The sequence below is a fragment of the Lynx rufus genome, unplaced genomic scaffold (assembly GCF_022079265.1).
Source record: "Lynx rufus isolate CCGP_SWC_20201006 ecotype Redwood Valley unplaced genomic scaffold, mLynRuf1.p SCAF_2, whole genome shotgun sequence".
Taxonomy (NCBI): domain Eukaryota; kingdom Metazoa; phylum Chordata; class Mammalia; order Carnivora; family Felidae; genus Lynx; species Lynx rufus.
Genome location: NW_025814834.1, coordinates 25203452 through 25218331, shown reverse-complemented (window position 1 = coordinate 25218331; position 14880 = coordinate 25203452). Strand labels below are relative to the sequence as shown.

The 14880-nt window shown below is 33.7% G+C and overlaps 1 protein-coding gene across 1 annotated transcript in view; it reads right to left on the bottom strand.

The window, feature by feature from the left end:
• ERBB4 (erb-b2 receptor tyrosine kinase 4) overlaps positions 1 to 14880 on the bottom strand; it is a 730912-nt gene that overhangs the window by 245054 nt on the left and 470978 nt on the right. The window contains exons 15-17 of the mRNA XM_047082226.1: positions 14094 to 14248; positions 7243 to 7287; positions 7047 to 7121 (exon numbers count right to left, since the gene is read on the bottom strand). Of these exons, the coding sequence (XP_046938182.1) occupies positions 7047 to 7121; positions 7243 to 7287; positions 14094 to 14248 (275 nt within the window). The remainder of the gene's footprint in view (positions 1 to 7046; positions 7122 to 7242; positions 7288 to 14093; positions 14249 to 14880) is intronic.

Sequence of the window (14880 nt, the reverse complement as noted above, 5' to 3'; positions counted from 1 at the left end):
GTTTGGATGCACAATTGTCTTGGAATATAGAGCGGGCCACATGACAAAGAATGTGCTTGGCAATGAACACAATAAAATAGGAGTCCTACTACCAGGACCCACAACTCAAACAACCTGAATGAACTTGAATTTCACCTCTAGATGAAACACACCCCAGACAGAATCTTGATTTCAGCCCGGTGAGATCCTAAGAAGAGAACACAGCCAAGCCATTCCTGTATATTTACCTATAGAACTGTGCTTTTGTCTTGTTTTTTGAGCTGCTAAATTCATGGCAATTATTCACAGTAATAGAAAACTATATAGCAATTGAGCAATTCCTTCACTTTACCTAATTACAGAGTTGTTATTGTTTTTTTCAATCCTTACCATTTTAGTTATCAAATATATAATCCATATATACAATATTTTGAATTTCCAAATAGGTTTGGGGGTAAATTATGATAGTTTTAGATGCTAATTCACCAAAATTGTCACACTGAAGAAGTTTATTTTAATACATTCGCTTTTTTTATCTGTAACATTTTAATTTTTATTTATTTTTTTATTGAATTATAGCTGATACTCAATGCCACATTCGTTTCAGGCGTATATACTATATTCACCACATAGCATTCAGGTGAATATGCTATATTTACCACAGTGGAGCTACCATCTGTCATGATAAACTATTACAGTACCATCAATATAATCCCTATGATGTACCTTCAATCCCTGTAATTTATTCATTCTGTCAGCAGAATACATTCACTGTTATATAATTATTTTTTTCTGTCAAACACTGAAATAATTTCACATACAAACTAAGCTTACTTTTAAGGACTGACCACAAGGGGTATGTATAAGATCAAAGATAATATGCTATATGTGGTAAGCCTCATCATATTATAGCATATTAATTCCAAATCATGCTATCAATAGTATTTGAGCACTCACTTCCATGGAAAGGCATTACCTTATGACTCTCCCTAGTTTACTGATAACTTGTGTCAGATGTTAGCAGGGGACCAAGTCAGATGTTATCTTTCTATATACATACATATAACTTGTTCAATATATTTACTTCTTAGTTCTTTGACAGAATAAGGTAATTTCTCTTTATTGGGAATTATATTGTTCATTTTGCTATATGCTACTTTTTCACTTCCTTTGCATTTTGTCAAAGAGTATATAAAATACCTATAAATGTTTGCAAAGCTTTTTTATTTTTGGTTGGTTGAAATTATAGGTGGCTCTTCATTGAAAAGTTACTTTTTAGAAATGAGATCTTATGAAATAGAATTTAATATTCCTGGGATAATAAAATCCCAATTAAAAATCCTGAGTAATACTGATCATATACTTATATCTCTAAATTGTATTTTATAAGAAAATAATGCCAGGGTCAAATCTTGGAGTAGTACATATGAGTACTTTTAAAACTATATCTGCCTAAAGACAGGGGCAGGGCTTCAGGACCATATTTTACTTGTTTGCTTTCATATTTAATAAAAGACATTGGATTTTAGTAATGAATTTCAGCAACACTTAAGGTACTTTGAGATCATAGAGTATAAGCAGTCCTGACATCTTTACAAATCAGAGATTAATAATAATCAGAGAGTTACAGAACACTGTAAATTCTACACCAGAGAATGATGCTCATAGGAAATACTGAAGAAGTATTCATAATGGATCACTCAACTCACTGAATTTTTTATCTGACCCTTAACTAGCATAATCAGCATCTTCTCAGTTCAATAATGCTATTTTTAGATTTTCTATTACAGTCCAAAGTCAATGCTCTTAAAAAATCTCTTTTGACTTTCAACCACAAGTATGGCTTTTTCTGGTCACATTTTTACAGTTAGCATGCTTGAGTATAATATTAATGTTCCTAGGATCCCTAAAAGCTTTGGTAACAATGTGTGGGCATTTCGATATTGAAACAAAGCCACTGATGCAACCTTATGCCATTAAATACTTCTACTTAAAGTAACCATGTGAAACTCCATGAACAGTAATTAACAAAAACTGAACTGTTTTGCTCTGGTAATTCTTTGGTAACTTTTCGTATTTTATATGTACTGGAAACTGTGGGACACAAATCAGCTGGAAAAGAAGAAATTCACACACTCTCCTTCACCTCTTTGAACTCTCTTAAATTCAAAAGTAAATTTAATATACAGAATGTGGTGGACTGAGGATAGACTTATAATAAAAAGCCTGTGTACTTTTATTTATTGGACTTAAGGATCATAACATAACTGCCACTCATCTGAGGAAACCATCTATGGGCTATTTTGACCATTTGATACGGACATAAGTTATGAACCAAGTTCCTTGAGGGCAAACAAACAAAGAAAAAAGATTGTGCCATTTGTGAAAGCGGTGCCAAGAATATCACATCTTCTCCCTCATCTATCACACACGGGTCACACTGCTAAAGAATAAACTGTTATGTGACCTCTTAGGTAATAACCACCACACCAGAAAGTAAAAGTGTGATACAGGCATTAAAATGTGACAGGAATATAAAACGTTTCAAATATCTGCCCAGATGAGATTTAGAGAATTAAACTGATTTCAGTTACCTTACTTCATATTGTGAAGTGTCTAGAATAACTGAATTGGAGCAGATAGCCAGATAAAAAATTTTGAACAGAAATCTAGTACTTCTCACAATTCCTGTCACAAATTCAAAAAGAATTATTAGTTTATATTTTGGACTTCTAACTAATAAAAAGAAATGCTTTGCCAATAGAGCCTTTGCTTGTTTAGATGAACACATGTTGGCCCTGATGGAGTGAGAGACTAAGATTATAAAAAGCTTGGGATATATGGTTGGCAAAGAAACTAAAATAGAATAGAACTAAATGCTTTGTTCTATTACAATCTATATGAAAATAGCATATGTGCAAGCTCAAATAAATAGCATAAAAAAGAATAATAAAAAAAAACTTGCTGAACACATTTTTTCATAAGATTCTTTATAAGAAAAAGAAGAACATCCAAGTAAATGTTAGTTGTAAGGCATTGAATTCAGATAAGGAAAATATGGAAAAGGCCTGAAATTCAAGTATTATTTTCATTACAAGTAGAATATTCTAGGAGATTACAGGTAAAAGAAAATCAACAACAACAGCAACGATCTTTTCCATCCTATCCTATCTTCCTGGAAGAAATTCCAGCAACAGCCTGTAAGGTAAATGGAGTGTGGAAAACCAATTCACAAATTGCAGGCTTGGGAAAGAGTAACACTGCTTAGAAAATGAAAGTCGATCAAGATTGGAAGCATTTCACCTGTTTTCATTTAAATCTTCAATCTTTTTTCCTTCTGGTTTAGGAAACAGAATACAACATAATGGGGCAGTAGGGAGTATGAATCCTAAATATTTCGAAATGGCCACATTGCCATGTTCAGTGCAATTTTGTGTGACTAAAAGAAAACTAGGCATTTGGGTAATCTCCCAGTTAAAACATAGTTTACAAAACTGAAAGCAATTACTTTCTACCATGTTTTTTTTTTATCTCCCTATTATGTAAGATTTACTTTAATCAATTAAGACGGAGGCATAAAAAAAACATTCACAGAATTTAAAAATGGAAAATAAACTGAAATATTACTAAGCTAGTCCCCTGCTTTCAATTAACTGTGTACCCACCACATTTCAGAGAGGTAAACATTTACTGAAAAAAGCATTTACCTGAAAAAAAGGTAACATTTATTACTTTCACTTCTCACCCAATCCATGTCAAAATGTTCCATGGTCATAAACACTTTTCAAGGTGTCCAAGCTATATCTTTCTTGTAAATTCCAAACTACTTATAAGCAGCCTATGACAAGTCCATTAATTCTGAGAAGTCAACACAACTGAAGAGTCATACTGCTTTAAATTTAAGTTCGAAAGAAATATTAATTAAATATATCCAGAGTTTCTAAAAGGAATACTTAGCTCCCTACTACCAATTTTTTTAAGTCATTATGCTTAGAAGTAGGATGCACAATTTAGATGCTTAAAAGCTTAGAAATTCTGATATATCAGTTTTGTAGTCAATAAACTATTGGATTTATGCCCTGCTGATACATAAATATTTGTGCCCTGCTGATAGCATATATATATGCTAGTAGAACATAACCTCATGAGATTTTTAAAAAAGATTTTTTTCCAATATTTCAACTAGAGATGTAACTACCACCAATGAATATATATACTTGATAATATCTCCTAACCATTTAATCATCATACCAATATTATGAGGTATAAGAATTTCCATTTTAAAAATTATCAAATTATCATCCCATTTTACAGACAGGAAACATGGCAGAGCAAATACTTGAACCCAGGCTTTCACATTCAAAAACTTCTGCTCTTTACTTGTACAAAGGCCTACAGATGATTTTTCATAGGAATCATGGGCTGAATTGTGCTGAATTGTACTCTATTACTGGACATGGTCACCTACCTACTTATGACAAAGCTAATCTGAATTAGGTATTAGTCTGAGAATACAGGAAATGGCCTGAGAGCCCAGGCAAGTAATAGGATTGAAAATTCCCAAAACATGTTGGAAATATTAAATCTATAGTAAGATACACTATGATTTTGAGTTACACAACCTTAATTACCAGAATTGAAAACCACTAGGGATCTACACTATGGTTTTAACTCTTTCTCTGTCTCTTCATATGCCTCTGCCTGTGACCTACTGCCAAAGATACCAGTGGACCTCTTAAAACAGTGATCCCTGAGGTGAAGAAATAAATGCCCTCCCTTCCGCCAAGGGACCCACCAGAAGTCGTAGAGGTATAAGTCAAACTTTCCTGGGTGACTTTGAGAGATTTTCCTACTCCCCCTAGGAGTTATGTTCCCCCATGTCCAACATTTAAAATCATTTGATATATAGCAAAATAATAAATAACAACATTTACTGGGTGATATTTGAGCTAGGCATATTCTATGGACTCCATCAATGCTCACAACCAATTTATAAACTATATTAACATTCCTATTTTATACATGAAGAAAGTAAGGCTCAGATAATTAAGGAACTTACCCAAGGTTACATATCTAAAAAATGATAGAGCCTTGCTCTGAACCTAGAAAATCTGATTCCAAAGACAGCACACTTAGTCACCACATTATATTGCCTCTCATTAGTTGGCTGGAATAATTATAAGAAAGTCATAAAAAGGATGTGAAAACACTCTTCATAATGATAGTGCAGTGACTCAACCAAAGTCTCAAGGAGGAAAATTATTTCATAAATATAGAAACAATATAAAATGGGTCTTGGCTTATAAAACTGAGCTTTGGGCCATAAGACATGCACTTTCTCTTTCTCTCTCTCTTGCTGATTTTTTCCATACTTTAAACTTTGCTCTAAAGAACTGTATTAACTAGTCTGAATTGATCCCAAGTGTCAAAGTGCCACTGTTGTATAAATCATTTACTTCTACTGCACCCTTTTTTTAAAAAAAAGAATTTATTTTTAATAGAATTAAATAACCTTTTAATAAGAGATAACACTTACTTGATATTTTCCAAAAACTTTTAAAAGGCAAATATCATACAAATGAAAAATTATGACTAAATGTAATGACATAGATGGACCTCATAAATATAATATTGAGCAAAAGAGGCCAGGGACAAAGAATACATATATATGATTCAATTTATATAAAGTGCAAAAACAGGCAAACTCCTGTTAGCACTCAGGACAATGGTTCCCTTGGAGTGGAGCACAAGGGTGTTTCTGTTTCTACTACTATTCTGTTTCTTGATCTGGCTGATGGTTATATAAACGTTTCATTCGAAGAAATTCACTGAGTTTTACACCTATGTTTTGTATACTTTTATACTGTTAAATTTGATGTTAAATTTGAATTTAAAAATGTACATTAAAAGGCAATATTTCATCCCAAACTGTCATCTTGCTTATTGTAATTTAGCACTACCCTCTCACTTCCAGAAGATACAATTAACTTGTTTCATAAAGAAAGCAAACAGTACTTCTACGTAACATTGTAAATTACTATGTTCCTAAAATGAAATGTTTTAAAAGTCTAATTTATTGAAGTCTAATTTATAGACAGTAAAATTCATCCTTTTTAATGTGCTTAACCATGATATTTGACAAGCACATACATTCGTGTACCCATCACCACTGTCAAGAGAGAGAATGGTTCCATCACCCTCCTCCAAAATTCCCTCATGTCCCTTGCCAGGCTTACCTGGCAACACTACCACAAGCAACACTGATCAATTTTCTGTCCCTACAGTTTTGCCTATTCCAGAATAATACCACATAAATTGAATCATCTGGTATGTATTCTTTTTAAGTATAGCTTCTTTCATTTAGCAAAATGCATTTGAGATCCATCTGTGTTTTGCATGTATCAATAGTTTGTTCATTTCTATTGCTGAGTAGCACTGCAATGTATGGATATATCACAACTGAAGAAGTAGTTTCCAGTTTTTGAGTGATTTTGAGTAAAGCCACTATAAACCTTCATGCATGGGTTTTTGTATGAATCTGAGTGATATATTTTGTTTTGTTTTGTTTTGTTTTCATTCCAACTTGTACTTTTACCTGCACAAAATATTTTCTATAGTGCTTTTAGTCTATGGTAATTCAGAAGCCTACAGAATACTATACCAACCAGCTCAAAACAATATAAGATCAGAAAAGGACTCAAATTAAACAAGAAACATCTTACGAAAATAGATCAACTTTTATAAATTCCTCTCTTAAAAATGTTTAGTTTTGCAATAATCTACAAAATTAATTTTAAAAATTCTCTTAAAGTTCTGGGTTAATAATTTGAAATCCTGTTTAAGTTGTACAAAATTGAAAACCAATGACACTACTAATTTGGATGCTAAAATCATAATGAGTAAAGAAAAAAGAAGTAAGTGATGTGGTTTGAAAAGTAGTGTTATATGCCTATTTCATAACTCCCTAATTTAACATATTATCAATTTCACCCAACTGGTTAGTAGTTTGTAAACATGATAATTTGAAAAGGATTTGAGTGACAAAATGGAAACATGGTAGATGTTACCTAGCATGTTGTGGTAAAGTGGAATGGCCCGTCCAAGGATAGTAAATGCAGTCATGACTAGTGGGGCCGCTACACCTGCAGGCAATTACAGAACAGAAAACATCATTCTCCATTCACAGCGGCATGCGCACACATGCACCAGTGCTCACACACGGAGCCTTGGAGGAAGAACATGGGAAGCAAGCACACCAAGTACCTATCCATCAGGCCGATGCAGTCTTCAATACGTGAGCCTATGCACCTGCAGAAGATCCAAATTTAAAAAATACAAGGAAAGAAAAATTAGTCATTTAAAAAAAATCAGTCAGATAAACACTAATTGTGTCAAATTCATAATTACGGTTATTAGACAATTTTGGAACACTGTGAATTTAAAGCCAGTGAGAAGATTATTGCCTGATGGATACAAAGAAATAGGTTGCAAATACCATCCGCATGGAATGCAAAGAAACATGTCCACAGTAAAGGAAACTGTACCCTGTTTCTGTGGATAACTTCTAAACACATATGACTCATTTCCAATACTCAATTCATTTGCATCATGAGTACATGTCTTGCTGAATGACTTGATATTTCAATGATTATAAATGGTTTCATGTATACAGTTTCTTCTAAAAGCACTTAAGTTTAAGTAAAAACTAAAGTCAATAAAAAATGAAACATGAGCTACTCAATATAATATAATAACCTGATGCTTAATACTCATTAAAGATGGATTATGGCAGAAAATGAGTTAACATGCTTTAATGCTATTCTTATGGATACTTTACATAATCACATTATTCCATTCCTTGGTTGTGACGGTTTTTAAAACATACTTATCTTTAAACATGAATTCATTTAAAAAGCAAATTAACTGGTTTTACCAAGACTGCAGTTTATCTTGACGCTCTATTTTAAAAGCACAGTGCCATAACAGACAAACAATAGGTTTTTAAAGTGCCATAATATTTAACTCAAACAATAATAAATAAATACTCTCCAAGGAAATGCACAAACTGAGAAGCAGGTAACTAAAGAATTCACTGGAATTATATAAGTACACAAAATCCGGATGTACGGTCCCTAGAATTTCATTTTGAGGTATTATGGAAATATTACTTCTTCCATCTTCCAATGTACAAATTGTATTTCCTTCCCTTTTCTCTCATCAAATACATATATCTACAGTGCATTGTCAAGATTCCCTCCACAGCTATGATTTATAGGACTGTCTAATTCTGCTGATCACAAATGTTTTTCCAAACTCTAATTTCTGAAACTGAAAAGGAAGCTGAAGTTAAAATCACCATATAATGAAGTAATAAGGGACTCGTGTATAAGGCCAGACTGTCTACTATATCCTTAGATAACTCTCAACATTGGTAAACTAATGTAACTATGTATAATAATAATTAAGTCAATATTTCCCTGCTTCATGAATATCTGCTATAACATTTCTACTAGGTGGAAAATTGTTTTCATTTTGAGCACTGGTTTTGAATAGCCCAGAAAAAATTTAATGTACAGAAAAATGGGGAATACACTGTGAAAAAAGTCTTTTAAAAAAGCAAGAAATACAAATAAAAATATATAGCACATAGCATTGAATTGGTACTATAATCCATAACCAAAACCATTTCTTGAAATGGAAAAAGTAACTACTAAAAATGTTTTCAAACTGTCTAATATGATATTCTTTTTATTTCATTCTGAAGAACTTATTTTTTTCCTAGGTTCCTATTATATCTTCTTCCAAGTGCTTTTTTATACAGTATTACCATTTGGTAAAATTAATAGTCTACTTCTTATTTCCAAGTGAGAATCTGAAAGCTATGATTAATTTGCAATCTGTGTCTTTACAATATCATTTGAAACATAAAAATATTTGAAAGTGAAATTCAACTTGAGGGTAAAGTGTGAATATGAAAGATCTTTATTCATCCATTAAAAAAACATGCTTGTAGGCCTACTAAGTGTTGCTACTCTTCTAGGAGCTGGGCAGTGGGGGGGATGATGAATTAGACACATTTCCTATTCTTAATGAGCTCACAATTTAATGCATAATAGGAGATAGATTCATAACCAGATGTATATTGTTTAATGTGATAAATATAAAAAGAGACATGAAAGAGTGGCTTAAGGGAGCATAGAGGAGGGACACTTAGCTTTAGAAATTCATGTTAATCCTCATGGAGAAGTTAGGAAGCTGAAATGCAGGGTGCTGAGAACCTGGGTTGGAGTAGCAGTCATTTCTAAGGGGTAACAAACAGCAGGAACAAAAGCATAGATCTGAGGAAATTTAGAGTGCACATGAAAAACTGCAAATAATTCTGAGTAGTCAGGGAGCAAACAAAACATGAGGTGACAGGAAGAGGGAAAAGAAGCGAGATCATTTAGACAGGAGCCAGAATTTGAAGGCTATTTGCTCAGGGGCAAACTTAATGGAGAACCACTGCAGGGTTTTGAAGTAGTGGATTTGCTAGATTTGTATTTTACATGGATCTCTGCCCTGTGAAGGCTAGTCAGCTGGGATCCAGGTAGATTCCTTTGGCACCAAGATTCTTTTAGTGTATGTAAAAGATGAAAAAGGATTACACCGGGGAAATGGCAACTAGGATAGAGGCAGGGGGCCAGATTCAACAAATGCCTTCAAAGGTATGGTGGGTGGGGTGGGGAAGAGAAGTTGATGGCTGATTTGATGAAAGAAAAGTAGGATCAGAGGAGTTAAACATGCAGTACCATCAGTGAGGGAATGCAGGAGGAGGGACACCTTTTCTTGTGTGTGTGTTGGGGGAGGAGGGGTTGATAATTTCAGCTTTATGGATCTACAGTATGCATCCAATGTGGTTGTCCTACATCTGGGTAGGGAATGTTCCTCGCCAGCTGGAAAGAGAGGCCTGTGGTTGTAGGGTGTGAAGGCACCAGTGTGATGATCAGTTTTGAAACAGCATACAGAAGAAAGTTGAAATCATGTAAGTGGGTAAGATAGCTGAAGAAGGATCTATAAAGTGAGAAAAGAGGAGACTGAGACTGAAACTCAAAGAACTCCGATAACCAGTAAATGACCTAAGATAAGCTCATATGCCAGAAGCATGAGAAAATATTGAGTAAAATCAAGTAATTACAGGATCACTGTGGGAGCCAAATCAGGAGAGACATTCAGGGGTAACTGTCAAAATCAAATGCAAAGAGAGGTCTAATAAAATAAGAACTACTGAGAACATTTTAGTTGTCATTGTCAAGGTCACCAGAATTTCAACCACTGTGAGTTGAGAAGCATATTGGACATAAGCAAAGCAAGGGAAAAGGAAGGTGAGCACTGAGGGGGCAGGATGTGGGGTCAGGAAAGTTTGTTGAGGGAACTCTTGAGGAATATTTGAGATGTAGACATATTTAAAAGCTAAAGATGAAAGAAACAATGAAAGACAAATAATAAAAGTGTGACTAAAGCAGCACCATCCTTTGTAAGTACAAGTCACTGTGTATTTAAAGATGTATACTCTATTTCAACCCTTTGGACTTCATATAAGCAACTAATTAGCACATGTAATTTATATTGATTCAGCAAGATCACAGAATAATGGAAGCATTAAACTTTTGAAGAGTCAAAATCTCAAATATGAGATCAAAATCAGATAAGGAATAACGTAACTCTACAAAATTAGTGTTACAAAGTAAAAAATTTAAAGGAAGATCAGAAACTATAACATGTCAATATAACATATTACAAAAGTATCTGCAATTCTGAACACTGAGTTGTGTTTAACATTTGCCACTATTTACTGATTTGTAAGCACTTTGATATACCCACCTACCTTAGTTGAGATATTTTGACAAGATCTTCAAATTTTGAAATGAAAGTGGAGTATTTTAAAATTTCAATTAAAAGAGTATAGACAATAATTTCACAAACAGCTCTTCTTTCCTTTTATAAATGAAAATTCTTTCACCATAGAAATTTAAAAAAATATATAAAAAGGGTTGATAAAAAAAGATAAATGCATACAGGGCATTTAATAATATGGAAACCATGATTCTACAATTAACAAAAATATTCAATGCAAATTTTCAAAGACGCCTATGAAAAACAAATATTCTAGTCCATGACTAAAAACCAAAACTGCATTGATATTTGTCATGGATTAGATTTTAGTGTGGAAACCACACAAAAAAAATCCCCTTACAGGAATTTAATTACATACTAAATTTAGTTTACAAGTCTTTTTTTTTAATTCTATCCTGCTATTTTCAAATATGAAGATCATTCCTAAGTTTTAAATTCTTGCTCATCATTTCAAAATATGGGGATCTTACTAATTTCTGAATTTAGCTATCACTATCTCTGATGTGCAGTTGGTGTTCAGTATAACCAAGTTGAGGAATGAATCAAACGAGAAAAGCCTGCTAAAATAAAAGTTCTCTAGTCAAGGCAAGAAGAGACAATGTTATTCCCCACCCCTCTAGGGATATTAATGAGAATCTCCTGATACGTGCTAAATGGATAACCTATTTTAAAAGTATCTAAAGAACTTATTAGAGCCAATATATTTAATGTACTTCCAGAGTAATAAAAGTGCTTTTAAGGTATTACACACATAATTTTATTTTCAGAAAATCATTGAACAGTATTCAAAGTAAGAACTTTCCTTCTAAAAAATGTGATTCAAAAGACTATTTCCAGTAACTTGGTTCTTGAATTATCTAGCTGACATAATATCAGCATATAAAAGGAAAGCGGTTTTCCAAAGTGGGGTTGGCATGGTGAGCTCACACGCACAGACAGGTCAATTATTACATGTATTTAGGAATAAAAATAGTCACTTGTCACGTCATCTCCACTGGCCCTGTGATCTTTCTAGAGAAAGATCCTACTTCTACATGAAATTTGAAAAGAAGGGACTAAGTGGACAGAGCACCTCATGGCTTCACTCAAGAATCTCAGAGCACAGTGCTACACAACAGTAATATAGAATAGGATTTAGGAATTTAGGAGTTCTGGGATTGGGATGACAAAACTCTCATGAAGTGAGTGAACCTGGACAATATGGAGGATATTGGGAAAAGGATGGCAGGAAGCTAAATGAAAACAAACACACAAATCCTTCAGGACTAAATCATTCCTTTCAATCCATTTACCTTGGAAGATGCCAGGGAATACAACATCCAATTCTGTCTCCCCATCATTCTGCAACAGTTGATTTAAAGACATTTTTCTATTTACTTGGAGTTCCTAAATGGCCTGGTCAGATTTGTTCCATTTATACCTTCATCCTCCCTTTTCGCTGACATCTGGCTTTTGTTGCTGTGGTAAATGGATCTCTTCATTGTCTCTACTTCTACTTCCCCCACTATAGATGTGTTCTTTTATTACATAATCATGATTTAAAAGGGCTGAGAGGAAGACACACCAGCCACACATCCAGACTATGGCTCTGCGATCTCACTTTCATTTCCCTAATGGCTTCATTGTAATTAGATTTGCAAAAATAGCAAAAGGTCTCATTTTGAATGGCAACAGCTGTTGACATCAACATTATATTGAATAATTTACTGGTTTAATTTTAGCTGCAAAACAATAAAACCCTCCTGTGGATGATTACTTTAGCAGGCAAAGTTTTCCCTTTCTGTTGCTGACTCTTCTGCTCCAGTGGCACCAGTTGTTTCTTCATGAAATACTCTTAACCGAAGTGTGCCAAAACCTCGCAAGGGGAGAAATTTATTCCTTGTAGTTTCCTGGAAGCTAGGTGTCCGTGTGACTATTTCAGTATCCTCAGTCTATGTCCTTATGTGTAAACCAATGAGATGGCGTTAGCTCTTCTAAGCTGAATTTAAATTTGAATGGCAGAATATTACTTTACCTTTTGAGGATCTACCACTTCACAGAGTGACTTAAGCTGATCTCTTGACCTGCAGGAAATTGTAGCAGCATCTGCAAATTGATGTCCTCTTGGCAGAAAATGATGTTGTTGCTTGCTTAACTTCTTCAATATCCCCTAGCAACTAGCTCTTAATGTGGCAGAAAACATTCTTTATAGAATCTCATACTCTCCTGCCAGATATAAAGTACCCGAGATAATTCTCAAAAACAAGTGTATGTATTTGCACGTGTGTGTGTGTGTGTGTGTGTGTGTGTGTGTGTGCGCATGTGTGTGGGCACTCATAATGAAGAAGAGGATTTATGGACAGAAGGAGGATAGAGTATATTAAATTGTTCTCAAGTCTGAAATTAGTCATCTTCTGGAGGAAAGAAAAAGAAAAGCCCTTATTAAAATAGATTTGCTATCTTTTAAAAAATAGTTCTGGGATTTGTTACATGAGTGGCATTATTTCTTTCAGTTCAGTGCTTTTCTTCTTTCTGTAATATGTCTTTGTTTTACAACTGTTTCAATATCAAAGGTAATATAATTATTATTCATTTTATAATGCATCCTTTTGGAAAAAAAGATAGAAAACTGGGTACCCATCTTTGAGTTGTCCTATAGTAGTCAAAGAAGTTCTAGATTATAGGTTGACCTGTATTAAAATTACTTTCACAAAATGTATTTGTGATTTTACTAATATACATATCACTAAGTTCTCCCCCCACCTTTTTTTCTGTCGTTATTTTGCTTATATTTTGTTGAAGGGGTAATCCAAGGCAATATCTATCAAAGAGAGCTATCCTCAACTTAAGCTGGTTGTAAGAACAAAGAAACATAATCAGAAAACTTCTGTTAAAGATTGATTAAGCACACATCTCCAAGTATGACGGCTATCTTGTCTCTTATAAAATATCTTCAATACCAAGTAAAATTTAGAAGAATTTCTAGACTCCCTACAAGTACACCTCCCACCAGCTTCATAAAGGTGTCGATAGAATACTTTTAGGTAAATATTTAACAGAATATTTCAGAGAGTGTACATTTGATTACATAAATTGTTTTCTTAGAAAGTATTCCTCTTCAGATCAACATATTAATATAAAGATGAATCGAGTTTTACATGAACATGTTATATAGTTAGTAGATGGTTTCAGGGGTAAAGATAACATGTGTGATGGAGTCCTTGGCTGGCAAGGATGCTTACCCTTGGGTGCAGTTTGGATGGCATGGATGGCACTCTCGATCCTGATCAGCATACTTGAAAATGAAACTGTTTGCCCCCTGCAAGCCATCTGGACATTTTTCCACACAGTTCGGGCCATCCTTAAAATGGGAACACTTTGTGCAGTTATCAGGTCCCTGAATTGTGAAAAACAAAACACAATGGAGAAAGAAAAATGGGTGCGGTTTCCTCTGGTATTCATGTGGATTAGTCCTTGAGACTTCAGTGAGTAGTCAATCTTGCACCAGGGAACGGGAGAGCATTTTCAGAACTACAAGTGGGGATGTCACTGTGGCAGCTTTTCAATGTAAAAACGAGATGTAAACTTTCCTTTGATTATACTATGACTATTTGAGCAATGGATTTTAAAATTTACTATGGTTGAATTATTAGGAATTAGTCAGGTTAGGCAAATAAAAATTAATTTCTACGTTACACTCCATCTTAAATCAGCTTGTGATAAAGTTAAAACTCACACGTCTATAGAGATTTTAGTAAGTAACAGTACAGTACTGAGAGCACAATAAAGGCACACTCTAGATAAGCAAATACAAAAGTCCCATAATAGTGAAATAGATGCATGCAAAATTTATCCAATAGTAAAGGTGATATAAATATGAGCAAAATAAATTTTAATGGCACTAATTCACTTCATATATTTATGTTGATAATATATAACCATTTTCTGATATGTAGAATGTTACTAAGCAATAATAGCATGCAAATATATTTAAATATCAAAAAGTAAATATTTAAAACTCATATTAAA